This window comes from Aquarana catesbeiana, linkage group LG03 (assembly GCF_042186555.1).
Source record: "Aquarana catesbeiana isolate 2022-GZ linkage group LG03, ASM4218655v1, whole genome shotgun sequence".
NCBI lineage: Eukaryota > Metazoa > Chordata > Amphibia > Anura > Ranidae > Aquarana > Aquarana catesbeiana.
The window spans coordinates 123,137,529-123,158,047 of record NC_133326.1 but is presented as its reverse complement, the minus strand read 5'-3'; the positions used below and the strand labels follow the sequence as shown (position 1 = coordinate 123,158,047).

At 40.9% G+C, this 20,519-nt stretch overlaps 1 protein-coding gene across 2 annotated transcripts in view; it reads right to left on the bottom strand.

Annotated features, from left to right (window-relative positions):
• TLN2 (talin 2) overlaps nt 1–20,519 on the bottom strand; it is a 398,203-nt gene that overhangs the window by 56,624 nt on the left and 321,060 nt on the right. For both annotated transcript variants that reach the window (XM_073619119.1, XM_073619120.1), the window contains exons 33-39: nt 20,066–20,155; nt 17,446–17,568; nt 15,876–16,019; nt 15,285–15,446; nt 8,029–8,169; nt 4,819–5,000; nt 1,805–1,937 (exon numbers count right to left, since the gene is read on the bottom strand). In XM_073619119.1, the coding sequence (XP_073475220.1) occupies nt 1,805–1,937; nt 4,819–5,000; nt 8,029–8,169; nt 15,285–15,446; nt 15,876–16,019; nt 17,446–17,568; nt 20,066–20,155 (975 nt within the window). The remainder of the gene's footprint in view (nt 1–1,804; nt 1,938–4,818; nt 5,001–8,028; nt 8,170–15,284; nt 15,447–15,875; nt 16,020–17,445; nt 17,569–20,065; nt 20,156–20,519) is intronic.

Genomic DNA, 20,519 nt, shown 5'->3' with positions numbered 1-20,519 from the left:
GTCAAGGCCTTTTTTTAATGCAAAACTGTGTTTTGGTTCAATATACTTCTTATGGAGAAGCTGCAGAAAAGCATGTAATACGTTTTTGCAGCAATTTGTGCTTTTTAATCTGCCCAACAACAAATCGGGCAAAAAAAAATGCAGAAACGCAAATCACAGCAAAACCACGTGCGCAAAAATCAAAATGCACAGCAAAAAGCACTGCAGAAACAGATCAATAACAAACTGCATAGGCGTGTACCGAGCCTTATGCTGGCCACACGGATCAATTTTCAGACGAGAATATTCAGACGAAAAATCTTTGTACATTCGCTTAATGAAAGAATGATGTTGTTGAAATTTTCACTTGTTTTTAACATTCTGTTTTTAAAACGAATGTAATTTCTTAACGAAAACCACATGCACTGTCTGAAATTTCCTTTGACCAAGAAGTTTTCTATTATTTCAAAATTTCCCCATCACTGTGGTTGAAAATGAACGCCGATTTGACCCCACTAACGATTAGAAAATTGAACGAATGTTCTTAAAATTACTTTTTTTTTTTTTTTTTTTTTTTTTAAAGGAAGACGTTGTTTGTTTTTTAAATTAAAAAAATGTGCTCTCCGACTCAGAGATATTTACCAGATTCACCCTTTAACAGCATATACAGTATATCTCCTCTCTAATAGTATATACAGTATATCTCTTCCAATAGTATATACAGTATATCTCTTCCAATAGTATATACAGTATATCTCTTCCAATAGTATATACAGTATATCTCTTCCAATAGTATATACAGTATATCTCTTTCAATAGTATATACAGTATATCTCTTTCAATAGTATATACAGTATATCTCTTCCAATAGTATATACAGTATAGCTCTTCCAATAGTATATACAGTATAGCTCTTCCAATAGTATATACAGTATAACACCATATTAACTAAATTATACACCAAACTTTTTTTTAAGGTTATTAACCGATTAATCGAAACAATAATCGGCCAACTAATTGATTATGAAAATAATCTTTAGTTGCAGCCCTACACCACTTACTATGGAACATTGGTATGATGGCATTGGTATGATACAGTTACTGATATACAGGTAACAGAGCAACTTAAATCAGGTTTAAAAGAACAATTGGAAAAACACTTAAAAATCTGAACTCATTGGTTCCTGTATAAAAGACACCATGACCAATAAGGTAAGGATTTAATTTGGGTTTAAAAGAGAGGAGAGCTGTGGGGCCTCTTACCTCCCAACCCTAATTGATCCCTTTCTCTACCATATCCTTCCCTTTACTGCTATACTTTCCAGACACCCTCTTTCTCAACTCCCCCTTTGAGTTTCTACATCCCCTACTCTGCTTAGCCTTCTGCTACTCAGAAAATGGAAAATATGAGATGGAGCAGCAGTCACTAACATGTTTATCGGTTATGCATTTCTGTTAAATGCCCTGAGAATGATCAATGCCTATACATTCTGATTATGTATACTTGTTTATACTGTACAAAAATATTTTTTTTCTCTCTGCATTACTGGATCACAAGGTTAGTAAAAAAAAAATCCCAGCCTCATAGTCAGTGCACGTGAAACTAGAATCTAACATGTAATATACATTCTTATTATGTGAACCATCTTCTTATAGTCAAAAGTAGATTACCTGCCTGTAACTAGATTTGATTACAATTATAACATTTGTGTTTAATATATAAATGCATCACCTTTCAATATCTTAATGAACATGGTAATATCTGAAAACTGCTATTGGTTTCACCTAATAAGTATTAAAAAAGGAATTCCATGGTGACTCTTACCTCTAGAGATATATCATCTCTCATAGCCAGGTTCTGGCTGACACTAGCAAGAGATGCCTGTTCAATACCACGAATACATCTGTTGATGCTGTCAATAGACTGGTCACATTCTCTCTGTCCTGGTGCTTTGTCCCTACATTGAGAGAAATCAAAGTGAAATACCAGTGTGATTATATGGTTTTGTTGGGCTTTCATGATGAGCCATAAGAATACCTCAACATACAATAGACAACTTAAGATTTCTTTCTCCAGCTGAAATGACGTGTGACCGAATTAAAAAGAAGCATTAATAGAGAGCTGTAATATTACCATCTTTTGTTCTTAGAAAAAGCTACTTCCACAACAATCCTGTCAATGACGATTATAAGTAAACCTGTGAAACAGCCATTACACAAAATGTTGTTAAAATTGTTTACATAATTGATTTTTAGAAATCGTAATTAATAAACATTTAAAATATTATATAGAAGATTTTTAAAATAAATGTTAGCAGAGTGAATAGCAATATTTTCCAAACACAAGGCCGACATACAATAATTGAAAAAAAAATTACTCTCATCTTTGTGCACACTTACTGTACATCAATGTAGAACATCTAAGTTGGTGAAGAGAGGTATTAAATATATTGTTTTCTCACTCAGTAGTAGTTTTTTCAAGCAGTGCTTATATTATTGCAATATTCGTTATAAGGGAAAAAAAAAAACACCTTAGCATTTTATCCATGTGCCACCACAAGCAGTTGAAACTTTAGGCCCCTTTCACACTAGTGCGACTTCAAAGTTGTACGATTTTGCCATGATTTCAGGGAATGCCTGTGTAAACTTGAGGTCTATGGACCTTAACCCGCATCAAAGACAGGCCAAAGTAGTACAGGAACTACTTTGAAGTCGGTGTGACTTTAAGTCGCACAGATATGAATGGTACTCATTGGAAATCATGGGGTACGACTTGTCATGCAACACTGCAGTCCCAAGTCGCAGGACAATTTTGCACAAGTGTGAAAGGGGCCTTAGACTCCATTCACACTTGGACATCAAAGTTGCATGACAAGTCGTTTGCCATGCTTTCCAATGAGAACCATTCATACATGTGCAACTTAAAGTTGCAGCAACTTCAAAGTAGTTCATACACTACTTCGGTCCTATTTTCATGCAACTTGATGGCCATAAACTTCAATGTTAATCCTCGAAAGTTGCATGAAAGTCGCACCTAATTGTTTTACAGTGCAACAGTTGGGCAACAGTTGTCCATTATCAGTGGTTAAAACCAAAGTCGTTGCACCCATCTAAAGTTGTACTCCAAAGTCGGCGCACCTTTGGAGTTGTACAAGTGTGAATGGAGCCTTAGGGTACATTCACAACTGTGATTTAGGCTGTGTAAATTGTAGAGGCAGAAATCTTCTAAAACCTGTTGCAGCTCTGAGTGGCTGCCAGCCCTGTTAACTATTACAGATTGCCGGCAGCAGCAGCTATTTGCGGCTCTCTGCATGCAGTCAGCGATTACCTACAGTGATCGCTGGCTGTGTGGACAGCCGCAAACACCTGCGGCCACCACCAAACTTATTATAGTTAATGGGGCTGGTGGCTACACTTAGCTGCTCAGAGCTGCGACAGGTATCAGAAGATTCCTGCCTCTACAATTTGCACCGGCCTAAATAGCTGGTGTGATGTAGCCTTATGCTAAATTCAAACAGGCACCTAAATTTCAGATTTTAGCTGCATTTAGAAGAAGACTTTTCTAAAAGCAGCTGAACTCGCACAAAGCAAAGAAATCATGTTATTTACACATAAGTATTAGAAACATTTAGTTGCATACAGTTTAGCAGTGTTTAGGAAAAGGAGGAAAGCGCTGCATCTAGGGTTGACTTTTCATTCATTCCTGCAGCTAAACGCATGCTTTGTTTAGCTGCAGTGCATTTAGCAGCAAAAAATGACACACTTCCTTTTTTTCCCCCCCAAAACATTGATATTCATCCTCATGTTGGTGTAAGATTTATCAGGATAGGTTCCAATTTCCTCATACATTAGGACAAAATATCTTCTAGTTAGATGCTGAGATGTTAGGGCATGTACTCATCATTGCTCCATTTACCTCTCTTCCTCAGGGCCAGCTCATATCAGAACACAGTGCGGGAAAGGCGCACTCTGCGCACTGCAGGTGATTGCACTGCCCTGGGCAATCTGCATGTGGGTGCCAATATATTGTTAACAGCATCCCAGACATAGATGGCAAATGCAGTGAATTTGCAGACACCAAATTATACAGTACTGCGGTTTGGCATAGTGCATTTTGTGCATGCACTGCTTTTTCTATGTTTCAGTGTGATCTGCAGGCCATTCAAAAAAATAGGCTGTCACACTGCACTGAGTGGGAATCACATGAGACCGCATCTCGTGTTCTCATCTGATCCTGGTGTTAACTGGCCCTCAGTTATCTTCTCCTCTCAAGCAAGCACACAATGGTAACCACCAGCTTTGCGCTGTACTCCATTTCAATTTTGAAGCGCTAACTCCTTGCTCAGAAAATTTCCAACAAAGAGGAAGAGGGGGTGCATAGTATATAACCCCCCAAGAATGGGATATTGGGGAAAAACGGCAGAAAACGCAGAAGCACGTAAACGCAGATAAACTCATTTACAAACTTCAACTACCTGCAGAAAATATTTAATCTTTTTAAAGTGCAGATTACTGGCGTTTAGCTGCTGTCAGATACAAACATTCACGTGAATGTAGCCCTATGCTCCAGAAAAAGAAAACTCAAAGTAATTACAAAAAAAGAAAAGAAAAAAGGGAAAAAAGCTGACTGCAGGATTCTTTGCTGGGTAAAATACTCACAATTACCAACAGCAGTAACTACTCTGAAAGTGACAAAAACTACTGCTAATTTGGAGTCACTTATACCCTCTGACCTAGTGGGCAAATGTGGTGAATTTGGTAGGACAGTTTACTAGTCCTCTGCAGTACCATGGCTACAAACAAGAACTCACTTTGTCATTTCTTATGTCTCTTCCATACCTGATGGATGTAATCAAGCTCTTGATTGAGTCAGACACTACACGGGAGTGACCAGCCAGGCTTGACCATGTTGGTGGATCTTTAGGATTGATTGCTAAAGAGCGTGCTGTCTTTATAAGCGATGAGGAGCTCTCCAGCATAGTAACAGCAGATACTAAAATAGGTTCCTGAGCATTAGACCCCTGCAAGTAACAATATTACATAAAACAAATTGTATAGTTATACCAGTGAGGAGCATGTATACTTGGATTCATCAAGCTTTGCAAAGAGCAAAGAGCAGGGGGGGGGGGAGAGCAAAGAGCAGGGGGGGGGGGGGGAGAGCAAAGAGCAGGGGGGGGGGGGGGGAGAGCAAAGAGCAGGGGGGGGGGGGGAGAGCAAAGAGCAGGGGGGGAGAGCAAAGAGCAGGGGGGGGAGAGCAAAGAGCAGGGGGGGGAGAGCAAAGAGCAGGGGGGGAGAGCAAAGAGCAGGGGGGGGAGAGCAAAGAGCAGGGGGGGAGAGCAAAGAGCAGGGGGGGGGGAGAGCAAAGAGCAGGGGGGGGGGGAGAGCAAAGAGCAGGGGGGGGAGAGCAAGAGCAGGGGGGGGAGAGCAAAGAGCAGGGGGGGGGGGAGAGCAAAGAGCAGGGGGGGGGAGAGCAAAGAGCAGGGGGGGGGGGAGAGCAAAGAGCAGGGGGGGGGGGGGGGAGAGCAAAGAGCAGGGTGGGGGGAAGAGCAAAGAGCAGGGGTGGAAGAGAAAAGAGAGGGGGGGGAGAGCAAAGAGCAGGAGGGGGGAGAGAGCAAAGAGCGGGGGGGGAGAGCAAAGAGCAGGGGGGGGAGAGCAAAGAGCAGGGGGGGGAGAGCAAAGAGCAGGGGGGGGGAGAGCAAAGAGCGGGGGGGGGGAGAGCAAAGAGCGGGGGGGGGGAGAGCAAAGAGCGGGGGGGGGAGCAAAGAGCAGGGGGGGGGAGCAGAGAGCAGGGGGAGAGAGCAGGGGGGGAGAGCAGAGAGCAGGGGGGAGAGCAGAGAGCAGGGGGGAGAGCAGAGAGCAGGGGGGAGAGCAGAGAGCAGGGGGGAGAGCAGAGAGCAGGGGGAGAGCAGAGAGCAGGGGGGGAGAGCAGAGAGCAGGGGGGGAGAGCAGGGAGCAGAGGGGGAGAGCAGAGGGGGAGAGCAGAGGGGGAGAGCAGAGGGGGAGAGCAGGGGGGGGAGAGCAGGGGGGGAGAGCAGGGGGGGGGGGGGAGAGCAAAGAGCAGGGGGGGAAGAACAAAGAGAAAGAGGAGAGATTGGGTCCCTGTCAGGAGACTTTTCTTTTGAATCCTGCCCAGGAAACCAAAGCTATTATGGAAGACCATACAGGATACAATTTTCTTTCCTTCCACCATGCAAAATTGCTTGATTTCCTCATTAACACAGTTCGTTTTGATGAGGGAATCCCTCCCGCATAGCTATTGGTGTTCTGCTGGTGGGGAGCCTTCTCAGCCGGCAGAACACAATTATCAGTGCTGGTAGCTATAACCACTGGCAGTGATCGCATGGAAACAATCTGACAGGCTGGCTGTACTGAAGTCGATTGCTGAATTGAATATTGAGAGTTAAAACTCTTGTGGCAGATAAATGAAGAGGAATTTATGTACTCTATTTTTAGATGGTTGTCAGGAGTTCAGCTTAAAGGATAAGTTCACCTTTTATAACAAGCTAAACCCATATTTAGGGTGTAACATCCCCACTGTGATAGCTAGCGGGGATCTTTGCGACTGTCAACTTGTAGTTTTCAATGAACTACCACGGCGCTGTGAGCGCAATGGTAGTTCATTGAGTCTTCCTGTCAGAATGTATTGGCTTCCTTGTACGAGCAAGCCGATGTACTGACAGATCTGCATTAGACCTGCATGGCTCAGCGATCTGCTAATCGCTGGTGCTATGCTTTACAGGCTCCTTTAACCAAAAATAATGAATGCAAATTTTTTTACCTGCAAAAAAATTTGCATTTATTATCTTTCATCAAAAGGTGAACCTATCCTTTAACGTGTAGTGAACAGTCTTGCTGCAAACATGGGATATAGTACAGTAGAGCCCTTCTAGAAAAGACAGTAGTCACAGATCTCATTCATCACTTATTCCAAAAATAAAGGGATTATTGTTCATTTCAGGTTAGCAGGTAAAACCATCCAAATCATTTCTTTACACTCAAAATCTTGATTTGAGGAATAGCCTTTAAGTAGAACTATAGGCAATTTTTTTTTTCATTTTAGATGATGGGTAATACACCTAAAACAGCGCTATGTAGTTTGGAGTAAACGGCTCTAGATTATCAGGCTGTTATATGCACAAGCAGTTCTGGATGCCACTGGTCCAGAAGAAATTAGCTCCGCCCACTATCCATTAATGAGGAATAATCTAACTTATTTTGGGATATGAAGGGAAACTAGACCTGTATATACCTTCTGTTCTATAAGGGCTGTACTGTGCCAAGCACTGTGATACATGAGTAAAAAGAAAAAGGACGGACTGAAGTAGATTTGTGCAGAAAATGCTGCTCCATGTTCATTTGAGCGCTGATCTCATAAGCAAAATCCAAGGCATTTGGTTACATCATCTCATTGAAGGCAGCAACAAATTTAGATTGACTTATCTTCCCCTTCAGCAAAGATCATGTTACCAGATAATAAAATATCCCAGAACTAGAATACGTTGTAAAGTTGAATGTGTGAGCAAAACAAACAGAAGTATGATAGTTAGGCCAGCCACACAGGGAGCGAATTTCACACAGGTTGCAGAAAAGAAATTTGATCGATTTTCCCATCAACACAGAGAGTGTAGATGTAGGAATCCCTCTTGCTGGGCCAATCCTGCCTGCTGATCTATCAACTTAGATACAACCAGCCGGACGAATTCTCCTGTGATTATCGCTAGCAGCTGCTATAGCCGCTACCAATAATCACTATCTTCTCCCGTGGGGAAAGCGATCCCTGCCGGGAGAAGACAGTGATCATCACTAGTGGCTAGAGCAGCTGCTAGAAATAATCGCAAGAGAATCTGACAGGCTGGTTGTACCCAAGATGATCGATTGACCAGCTTGGTACATTCAGCCTGTCCATTAATGGTTTGAATCTCGGCCGGTTCCTGCTGAACACCACATGTCTTAGACACCATACTGTTATATAAATAAAATGAAGAACTGATATACACGTGCAGATGTACAATACAAGGCCACTAAAAATAATATCAAGCAGCTCCCCACCTCTGAACTGATCTGAGCAGGAATACTGGCAAATTCAGGGTTTGATGCAAAAGCAGTCAAGTTCTCCACAGCTGAGATGAGAGGGGCAGTGGCTGTGCTACATTTCTCACGATTCTCATCCGAAAAATCTCCATCTAAGGTCTGTTAGGACAGAGTGGAAAAAAGACAAATACCAAGTAAATAATATGATTTAAATGCTATGTTGATGAACCTATCCTGATGTTTATAGCAAATCCTATAATAATATATATATATACAGTGGGGCAAAAAAGTATTTAGTTAGCCACCAATTGTGCAAGTTCTCCCACTTAAAAAGATGAGAGAGGCCTGTAATTGTCATCATATGTATACCTCAACTATGAGAGACAAAATGTGGAAACAAATCCAGACAATCACATTGTCTGATTTTTTTAAAGAATTTATTTGCAAATTATGGTGGAAAATAAGTATTTTGTCAATATCAAAAGTTCATCTCAATACTTTGTTATATATCCTTTGTTGGCAATGACAGAGGTCAAACGCTTTCTGTAAGTCTTCACAAGGTTGTCACACACTGTTCCTGGTATGTTGGCCCATTCCTCCATACAGATCTCCTCTAGAGCAGTGATGTTTTGGGGCTGTCGCTGGGCAACATGGACTTGCAATAAGAAGAAAGAACTTGCATAATTGGTGGCTGACTAAATACTTTTTTGCCCCACTGTAAAAAAAAAACATCTCACAAACCTTAATGCTTCCCCTGGACTGCTATAGAAGCTACTGTACGTACAAAACAGTCAATCTAAATGAATGCTGAGCCAGCCAAAGAAGGTGTGAGTTTTTGTTAAAATTTTGCAGCAAATTGCCAGAAAGAGCAGAACATTAAAAGATGCCAGATTAGAGAGATAACAGAGAGAAGCCCTGAGCCTTTCACAGATATAGTTAATTTTAGAACACGAGTTAAACCTAGAACTGTAGACAAAAAGTAACCCCATGTAAAATATTCATTACTACTTAAAGAGGAAATAAACAAAGGCATACTTTGTACCTATAGGCAAGTCTATAATGAGGCTTACCTATAGGTAGTGTATATACAGCATCTCCTAAGCGGGCACCGTATAGGAGATATTTACATTACATGCAGCCGATGAAATCATTGGCGCATGCGCTCTGAAGGAACGGCATGGGCACATGCGCGGGAGTGACGTCATTGCGGCTCTGGCCAGTCACAGTGCTGGAGTCCACAGACCCGGAAGGAAGGCAGGTGAAGATGGACACTGCATCGCTGGAGGGCTTAGTTTTCAGGCAAGTTTCACATAATGTGCTAGTATGCAATGCATACTAGCACATTATGCCTTAACCTTGCAGGTCCAGAAAAAAAAAAAGACCCCACGGTTTACAACCGCTTTAACATAAGTGCCACCTTTAAATTGGTTCAACCTTCATTGCATAAATACTTGGCCATCCGTCCAAACAAGGGACTTACTCTCACAAAGTGACAATGCTATTTTGCCTGCAATAATTTTAAGGAAGCGCTGTCACCTGTTAAGCTACTAAGGCCTCATGCACACTGGTTTATTGTAAAACGCTGTTTCTCCTGACAAGAGAAAATCAGCATTAAAAGCTCACCTAAGCTGCATTTTTCAAACCAGTTTAGCAGCATTTGGGCACGTATTTATTTAATTGGCCAGAGCTTTAATTTATTCTGGTTATTGAAATGAATAAACACTGAAGTGCTAAACCTGCCTAGTGTTTGGATGTGTTTAGCAGTGTTTTTTCTGTGAAAACTATGCTGCTCCTGGACCCTCTGGCAGAGGGTTTTTTCCTGCCTCTAAAATCTCATGCCACTTAACGCTGCTTCAAGCCTAGTTGTGCATGGACCTATAGGCTGACAATGGGGGGAGTTTAGAGGCAGGAAAAAAAATACCAGACGTCCCTAGGAGCAGCTGTAAAAACACCCAGTGTGCATGAGGCCCTAGAGAGGTGGCTAATAAGCATTGTCACTGTTAATAACCCTCCTCTCCATTCAGTACAGGACTGGAATACAACAGTGTGCCCTGCAACTGGAGAAGGGGAGCAGGACACCCTTTTAGATCTTTTCCTTTGACAGGGTGAAGACCTGGGCGGGGGCAAAGAAAATTATTTCTTCACAAAGGAATAAAAAAAAAAAACAAAAAACCCTAAAAAAATAATAATACACTAATTTGTTTGTGCAATACACAGCCACCTATTCTATATCCAAATGCATCTTGCCAAAGGAAGTGCATTGCAGTGCAACATATGTTGCCAGAAATGGTACCAAATAAATGGGCTTCATTGCCAAAACAACCTAACAATGCATGTGTGTTAATGCAACAGTGCGGAAGGACCCTAAAAAGGTACCCTATCCTGCAGGGTAATTTCAGGACAGAAATCTACAATTACAAATTGCATGGGCAGCACCACCTGCTGGTCAACTATGTTTTTTTTCTAAGTACACTCTAAAAACATTGATCCCTAATAGGAAGACTTGGGTGTATATGTATAAAGAATTGTAAACGTTCATCCATTTGTATTTTATGGATTTACAAAGTGGATTCATCCGATGCAGCAGATGGGTGAATCTTGTTTAAATTTAAATGTGGTGGGTGAATCTTGTTTACCCCTTTTTAAAGAGGATTTGCTCTATTCACATAGCATTTTAAAAAGGGGATTCAACCATATATATATTTTTTTGTTTTGTTTTAATGATGGGTGAATCTTGTTACAAATTCACCTATCAGTAGCTGCATACAACAAAACAGAGAGATCCCAACAACCAGGAAGATTCGCTTGTCACAGTAAAATTTAAACAAAACGTGCCCATCTGACGCATGACACATGGATCCTCTAGGAAAACGAACGCCATAAGACACAGACAGACAAAATCCAGAAAACATTCACTGTTCGAACTTTTGGGGGCTTTCCTCGCTACTCCCACCCAGCCTTTGTTTGGGGCTGGACAATACAAAGTAGACAATATCGGTCCCTCGGTTACAGGTCTCAGAACATTTAGAGCTTACCCCCATTATATTCATGGGGAAGTGTAGTCCATTATGTCTGATGAATTTAGGATTTAACTGGTTTTAAGCTATGTATTTTAGCTGATTAAGATTGTTAATAAAGTTTTTGTATGCTTTTTTTTTATACACTTTGGAGTACTTTTCTTTCTTTTGGGGTTAAAAGTGGCAACCAATAAACGCCATGTATCTTTTCTTATTCCATTCACTGTGTAATTAGGAGACAGTGAAAACTTGAAGAAAAAACATATATATATCCTTGGCAACTGAATTTTAGTTTACATTTTCAAAAAGGTCCCTTGAAAATGGTTGATTCAATTAGGGTAAGACAAGCATTATCTGGCTTATTTGCACTCAGTTTTCCAATATCACACCTACAGTATATTACCATAAGGGGCCTATATACCCTTAAAGCGGACCTTCAACCAATAAAATAAATTTTTTCCTTCTGGTCGTCCCCCCCTCCCCCCATTTCCCACAATTAGAGAATATTTACAATGCTTTAAGGTTTCTAACCTTTATATTGCCGCAGGATTTCGCTTGTGCACAGATGTGTTGCAGGTCTTTGGGATCTCGCAGAGAACTGTGGGGCAGGTGTGGGGGTTTCCTGTTCTGCAGGTATTAACGTACCAGCACTGTGTACATGTGTGTGATGTGAACCCCCTGCTTGTGTAGATGTGCCACAATCTCTGCTGGGTCCAAAAGACTGGGCAGAGACCTTCAGTACATCTACACATGTTCAGGGGTTTCAAGCGCATGTGCGCAAATTCTGATATCTAGTTGCAGGACAGGACCAAAATATTGGGGACTGAAGTTCCTCTTTAAATAACGCAACTGTCTTTACACAGTTCAACAAACTGACCAAATAAAACAGAATGATGTGTACTTGGTGGGAGCTCATGTACACAAGCGGTCACACATTGCATGTATTTCAAGAAACAGTACTGTACAAATGTTATAGGCACTTGCAAAAAATGTTTTTATTGATCAATTACCCTACAAAGTACATAAGCAGAAAAAAAACAAATCCAATATATTGCCATACCTCCATTGTGGAAACAAAGTGACTTGCTTATGAATGAAAATGCAAGAACTGGTGTACAGAAAAATGGCAGCAGGTACTCTGGACTGATGAGGGTCAGATGAGCGGGGTGTTACAGTGGTGGGGCAGATGAGCAGGGGGTTACAGTGGTGGGGCAGATGAGCAGGGGGTTACAGTGGTGGGGCAGATGAGCAGGGGGTTACAGTGGTGGGGCAGATGAGCAGGGGGTTACAGTGGTGGGGCAGATGAGCAGGGGGTTACAGTGGTGGGGCAGATGAGCAGGGGGTTACAGTGGTGGGGCAGATGAGCAGGGGGTTACAGTGGTGGGGCAGATGTGCAGGGGGTACAGTGGTGGGGCAGATGAGCAGGGGGTTACAGTGGTGGGGCAGATGAGCAGGGGGTTACAGTGGTGGGGCAGATGAGCAGGGGGTTACAGTGGTGGGGCAGATGAGCAGGGGGTACAGTGGTGAAACGGATTTGCAGGCGGGAAAGTGATCTGAGGCGTGAGAGTGCAGGATGTTAATTTCTCACTACTACAGAAGTTTGCAGCATTTACTTTATAAAAAATCCTTTTCGTGACTGAGTGTGTGAAGTTGAGGTTTTTTTGTTATAAAATCGACACGCTCAATTTCTTTGAAAACATTTTTGGCACACTGTGCTCAAAAGATTGCCTACCCCTGGTATAGACAGATACATATCCCCTTATGCAATATCCTCACAGAGGATATGTTTGTGTTTATGTACACTATTAATGATTTTAGTGTATTTTTAGTGAAAATAGCAATATGATGAACATTTGCGCAATTATTGCGGGGCTCAAAAAATCTGCAGCACTTTTTTTTAGTCTACAGGTCATGTGCTTTCAGAAAATGTCTAGTTTGAGGGGTCTTTTCAAATTCTGAAAACTGTAAATGAAAAATGGTAACCTCCGGATTTTTAAAGTAAATTTTTTTTACTTAACAGTTTTGCGTACCATTTCACAAAAAGGTGCAATTTAAAAACATACAAATATCTGTTATTTATTAACTCAATACAATTTTAAACTTTTATATTTACTAGGAATTTATCAGGAATTTTGTACATTTTGCCATGTATGAATCCACTATTAATGATTTTAGTGTATTTTTAGCAAAAATATTGTTTTGATAAACATTTGCGCAAATACTGCGGGGCCTAAAAAAATTGTAGCACCTTCTTTTTATTCCAGAGGTCATATGCTTTCAGAAAATATATGGTTTGGGTGGTCTTTTACAAACTCTGAAAGCTGTAATTGAAAAATGAAAACCTCCAGATTTTGAGAAATTTTGGGGTAAGTTCGATTTTCACCATTTTGCAAAAAGGCGCAATTTAACATTTACAAATATTTATTAACGCAACACAGGATAAGCTTTTAGATTTAGCAGGAATTTTGTAAAATTGTGTATTTTTATCTGCTAATAATGGTTTTAGTGTATTTTTTGCATATATATATAGGTTTGGTAAACATTTGCGCAAATACCACGGGGTCTAAAAAATCAGTAGCACCTTTTTTTTATTCTAGAGGTCATATGCTTTTCAGAAAATATATGGTTTTGGGGGTCTTTCACAAATTCTGAAAGCTGTAAGGGAAAAATGAAAACCTTCAGATTGAGAAATTTGTATATTTACACTTTTGTGTCTGTTCAATTTTCACCATTTCGCAAAAAGGCGCAATTTAAAAAAGTTACAAATATTTGTTATTTTTTAGCTCAATACAGGTTAAGTTTTTATATTTAGTGGGAATCATGATTTTAGTGGGTTTTTAGAAAATATATTGTTTTGATAAACATTTGCTCAAATATCTTGGCACCTTTAAAATCAGTAGCACCTTCTTTTTATTCTACTGGTCATGTGCTTTCAGAAAATATATTGTTTGTGGGTTCTTTTACAAACTCTGAAAACTACAGTATAAGTGAAAAATAAAAAAAGCAAAGGAAAAATTGCAAAAATGGTCTGGCCACCTGAGTGTAAAAATGGAGCACAGGGCCTGGCAGCAAAAGGGTTAAAGGCAAATAGTGGACTCAAAAAATATTGAATTTTTCCTGTTTATGCATTTTTTAGGTTGTGAATTGATAACTGAAAACTAGTTGTTGCAGTATTTTTAAAAGCATTCTCACATTTTAGCAGAGGCTAAAACTTTTGCACACTGCTGTATATTCATATCACTGTTGAAAGGGGCATTTCATCAATTACTGAAGTAAAGAGAATTGCAAAATGAATCATTAATGAATGGCAGTTTCACAGACAAAGCAGCATAAGAACATAGTGAGACAAGAGTAATCCACTGAAAATATTAGAGAACAAAGATTAAAGCGTATGTGAAGACAAAACAAAGAAGCTAAAAAGAAGTGCTACAAAAAAAGAAAAAAAAAAAAAACCCTATGCAGTACCACTCTGCAATACATGCACATTCCCAATGTTTTATCCCTTCCTGGTGTTATTTGCTAAACTATTTAATCACTTCCACTCTCAGAACTCTGCAACATAAAGGCTAATCATTATGTAGTCCAAAATAAGAATTAGGAAGGCAAAATACAGGCAGACAACACCAGACAGTTCTGAATTTCTGACAAGAAAGAAGTTTTTGCACTTTTAAAACAGGTATAACTAAATGCTTTTAGAGACCAAATATTAGAAGTGCATTAGTCTTTTCATACACTTTAAGCCCGAGAAGATGGTAAAATGTTACAAGACAAAACACGTAGTGAGAGATATATGGTGGCGGCTAGCAGTGCGGACCTAAGAATCCCTGTTGCCTGACTGATGTACAGACTTAAAACACGCATTCAGATTGGAAAACGAGAATGAATTCAAAACTGCTTATCTGCATACATGTTCAAGGTCAGTGATTCAAAAAGCACAGAAGCCACTGGATCTGCATGACATCCAGGTTTAAAAGGTATTTTAATTAGAGGTCGGCATTGGAAGCCATCAATGTTCTTTCCCTACAGATTTTCTATAATAGGTTTTAGCACTGACGTATGCTAAGCATATAGATCATTTCATTATTTCACTAATTTATGATTAGAATTTGTATAAACACTGCTCTTAACAGAAATTCATATACAAAATACTATATTAAAATCTAATAATTGAGGTATACTTTATCAATTGCTGAACTTCAGTTTAACAGTCCTAACAGAAGCATATAAGTGTGATTAAACAAAAATCTGTGTTATTACCTTGATGGTTTTCACCAAGTTGGCAGTACTGTTCGCCACCTCTTTGGCTGACTGGACAAAGTGCCTTTTAGCCACTGGATTGGCTGTTTTGGAAGATGCAATGCGGCAGGCATTGCACAGCGCGGATGTGTGTTTGGCAACTATTGTGGCAGCTGACAGAACCTACAGAACAAGCAGACAAATCTAGCCAGAGCCAGCAACAAACAAGACCTCAACATCCTGTGTTGCATTTACAAACATTTCTTGCAAACTATACATGCAAATTTACATCCAAGGCTAATACATACAAACACCAAACGAAAGTAGACATGTGTTTTGTCTGAAAAAGCCATAGATTTAAAGTCATGAGTAAGATTGTAAAAAAATCTATTTAATAAAATACAAAATCTGTAGCAACCAATCAGTTTAACCAACATCACTAAAATATAATTTTGAATGCTTGTTATGGGTTACACTCATTATACATTAACTAATTAAAAAACAAGGGTTTACTTTTAATCAAAGCAAGTTGCAAGAACAAACTGATTTATTCAAAAAAGGAGAAAATACGAATACCTTTTTTGCATCTATAAATGTCCAAATGACACTTACCTGAGATGGACTGCTGGCTGGATCCACTAGGTTCTGGCATGCCATTTGGATGGCTTGATTGGCTCTGGCAAATTGAATAGGATCAACAAGACCCTGCTGACCAGCCTGGCTATTGGGGTCAGAAATACCCACCAGGTAGGCCGCCTACAGGATGACATACAGTAAGTTAATTTCTATTTCACAAAATCCTATTGTTATTAAAGCAGAACTAAACCACATCTGAGCACTACAAGCTAAAAAATTTGAATTTTTAATATTCAACACACACTCCACCCATGTCTCTCTGATTTTACTGAGAAATCACTTTCAAAAACTACCCCCCAGCATTTCTGGTTGGGGCCATCTTGAGTAAGGGCAGATGATTCATGTAGCATTTACTTCCTGGAAAATATCTGCCCTTAGTTCAGACATGCAAGCAGGAGGGCGTGCTTAGCTGATAAAGCCTCCTCCAGATGAAAAATTCAAATGCCATTAAGACTTCTGAGATATTGAACTGTCTTACTACGTGAACATGTGCATAATGCGTGCCTGTGCACTGTGGTGTTGGTAATGTATAATAGCACCCAATACACCTTATCAGCACACTTGTACTGCAGCACACCACTGGAAATGTATTTACTGTAAAAAGTATTTATTGGTGTTCATTGAGGGACAGAGAAATTTAGAGACTATCGGGTTATATTGCAAACCTACATTAGGACTGGACACCGGAAAAATTATGGCCAGCCGAGTAAAACCCCTCCTTCTCCCAAGCATGCCTCAGTTTTGTGGCAAAGCAGTACCCAGAGCAGGATCATAAATTGAGACCAATGTCGCTCAATGAACTCAAAATAGATTTTACTGCAGGAACAAAAATCCACAGAAAAACAACAGTACTGGTGACTGCCTGTAGCTCAAAGAGCAATCTGAAGGGCCTTACACCCTAGCATAGCATTTCTTAGATGTGACGGCTTAAAGTTAAAGCTAGTTCTTGGCTTCAATTTGTTAGTGTATCTAAATCTGCTAGTACAACACTACTCTCCCCCCCCCCCCCCCAGACTGACAATGCTGCTGACCAAAAGGTGCCCCCTGTGCTCATTCATCCAGAGTAGGGCACTCTAATACAGGAGGTATGTTACTGGGCAGAACACCAGGGGAAAACAGAGGGATAGCCTAAGAAAAAAATCGATTTAGCCACCACATCTAATGGTTGGTAAGCTGCATTATTTTAAATATTTGGTTTTGGGTTTAATACAGCTTTAAGGCAATACACCACAAAAATATAAATACAATTTTAAGGACAGGTGTATTATTAATGCAGGTCTCTCTTCAGAGTAAGATCCTCCCCTCCTAGCCACCCTTCACAGGTCTCAATACAGTCTCAGAAATAAATGGAGATTGTGGCAAGTATGTGCAGGGGGAGCAGAGCCTGGTTAAGAATTGTAAAGAAGAGGTTTGGCTGTACCAGTTAACATATCAGAGGACCTGGGACAGCCAAGTACTAACAGTACAGCTTTACTTCACATATCTGCCCACAAAATCAGTACAAATGAAGCCCTGCTTAACATATGACAAGGACTCAGAATCTCACCTGGGCAGCAGCTTCTGTAAGACCACACAAAGCCTTAGATGCTACACTCACACACTCCCCAAATGATGGCAAGTCTCCTGTTTTGGCATTCTGAGATATTCCTGCCATCGATTCTCCAAGAACCTGGCAAAGGGTAATAGAACAAGGTTCATGCTTTATTATTGGACTCTGGTACATACTGTATGTGATCTCTGTAATTTAAATAGGTTGTATAACTTACTTTATGATTTGTACCTATAGGTAAGCCTGGAAATAAGGCTTACCTAAAGGTACTCTAAATATCTCCTGAATGTGTACCGTTTAGGAGATATTTACTGTGCCAAAGATGCATACTAGCAAATTATGCCTTTATTATGCAGGGAAGAAAAAAAAGGTAGAAAAAACCCCGGAGCTTACTTCCTCTTTAACCACTTGCTGATTGGGCCATAGACCTCAGTTAGAAGTTGAATACTGGGGTTATTGCTGCAGCAATATGCTATAACCACGGTATTGTTTTTTTCAGCCTGCGATTCTCTAACCGATAAAAGTGGTCTGAGCGGTGGATTCACCACTGGAACACTTTTAGAAGTTTAGCTTCCCGGTGGTTATTGGGTTTACCTGGATGATTGGTAGCCCCGAGCACTAAGGATGAGCTCAGGCGTGTTCGCGAGCCACACGTGCAGAGCCCGCACAACGCTAATCACAAGCAGTGAGACATTTCCCGATCTCTGCAGCCGTGCATCGGGAAATGTTTCACTGCTTGTGATTAGCGCTGTGCAGTGCCGACTTCCTGGCGGGCTCTGCACATGCAAGTTGCGAACGCGCCTGAGCTCATCCTTATCGAGCACTGATCCGGCGGCTGGTAACGGAGATGAACAGAGGAAAGATGGCCTCCACTCATCTCTATGGGCTCGGAGGACCAGAGCGACATGATGTCACTTCTGGGTCCAGCCCAATGAAAACAAGGCCATTTTTTTTTTTTAAAGCATTAGATCAAGGTTTTTTAATATCTAATGCTTTACATTGTAGAGGAGAGATGTGAGGCCAAAGATAGCAGACATCCTTCAATATCTAGTGGGTTGTGAGGCATAGTGGGTGCAAAGATGGTGAAAGTCATTGGGCGCCAGACACTTCTTGGATGCAAAAGAGGTTTTATTTCTCTTAACAGTACTTTTTGTATTTTTTGGAGAAAAAGGGTTAGGGCCAGGACACCCTTAAGTAGTTGTTGATTCAATTGGCAGATTTGAGACCTCAATAGGAGGACAGCCGTGCAGGGAAAGGTCCCAGCAAGGCGCCACACCTGCACATGCAGGAATGCTGTCTCCTATGGCAACAGTCTTTAACAGTTCCAAACTCAAACGTTACAGTTCCTTCAGCTTCACTACAACTGCCTCTTGTAATTCTTCAACCCTGAGCACTCGGAATCCCTTGAGCTCCTCCAATCTGTGCGATGGTATCTCCCTCAAGCGTCATCCACGCTTCCCTGCTGGGTCCCTAGCTTGGCACTCGATACTTCTCAAGCTTCACCCCTGCTGACCGGCTCAGTCCATGGCTTGACACACAAGGCTGCTCTGCAAGCGTCTCCTTCGCTGGCTGGGTCCCTGACTTGATCACCGCCTGAAGTTTCTCGATTCTCCACCGTGCCCGTTCGGTGAGAATACTGCTGCGGTACTTGCTTCAGTTACTCACTGAGGTCCCTGGTAAAGGTGGTTGGTCCCTTAGTGGTGACAGCTCCCCTTCTACCTCCGACCACGACAGGTCCTCCGACCGGCAGAACCGTCCCTTTCTGGTTGGACTGCAAGCCACAATTCTAACTTTGCGCTGTCCTCTTACTTCTGGATAGGCCCTCACACGGCCTGGCAGCCAGATGCCCCCAGGTTAGGCCCAATCTCTGGCCTAGCAGCCCGGGGTGTACGACACCCACCCACCCGGACAGCCATCCGGTGGCACAGAACATTGATCACCTGACTCCACCCAAATAGATAGGTGCTCCCAGCAAGCCAAGGGATTCAAGAAAACCCCTGCCCATTGGCTGATACACCCCATATACCCATAACCTGACCTTGGGTGGCCCTTCTCACATCTAGTACCACCAAGTACCCAGCCACCTAGTAGTAGAAGAGAAAAGTGCAACAAGGAGGTATCGCCGTGAACATCAGAGTGAGAGCAATAATTCTAGCACTAGATCTCCTCTAACTCTAAAGTGGTAACCTGTAGAAATGTTTAAAGTGTCACCTATGGAGATTAAGTACAGTAGTTTGCCGCCATTCCACGAGCGTGCACAATTTTAAAACATGACATGTTGGGTGTCTATTTAACATCATCTTTTACAAAACAACTGGGTTATATATTGTGCTTTATTTTACTTTTTTTATTCAGTAATGTGTATATTTGTTCCAAAAAAATTGCGTTTGAAAAACCGCTGTGCAAATACCGTGACACAAAAAATTGCAATGATCCCCATTTTATTCTCTAGGGTCTCTGCTGAAAAAAAAAATATATAATATAATGTTTGGGGGTTCTAAGTAATTTTCTAGCAAAAAAAAAAAAAACAACTCTTTTTTTTTTTTTTTTTTACATATATGAGAGAAAAGTGTCAGAATTGTCCTGGTAAGCAAGTAGATAAGATGTGTTACCTTACCTTGGAGTTCTCCATTACACTCTCTATGCAGTCAAAGTATGAAAGGTCACTGACTGGCTCATTGGGGTTCTCAAGCATCCCCTTTACTGTCTGAAAGAAAAAAAACAAGCAACACATTCTAAGATGATAAACAGCCAAAGAAGGTATAAATCCATCCATGACATAATAGTGCAACAGTAATTGTGCTGTATCAAATAGTATAAATACCCACGCTATGGTGACATATGTAAATAATAATAAATGTGAAATAAACTAAAAGAGCTGCTGCTATCGTGTAAGGTAAAAAATCCCAAGAATTGTTACAAGATTTTAAACTTAGCGCTGCTCATATACATCACATAAACTATACATAAAGTGCTTGTGCAATTAACATAATAGTGCAATGAGTGAAAAAGTCCATCCGTAAGTGTCAAACGTGTTCAATTCCTGCTTGTGAGGATTCCAGTGCCACTCT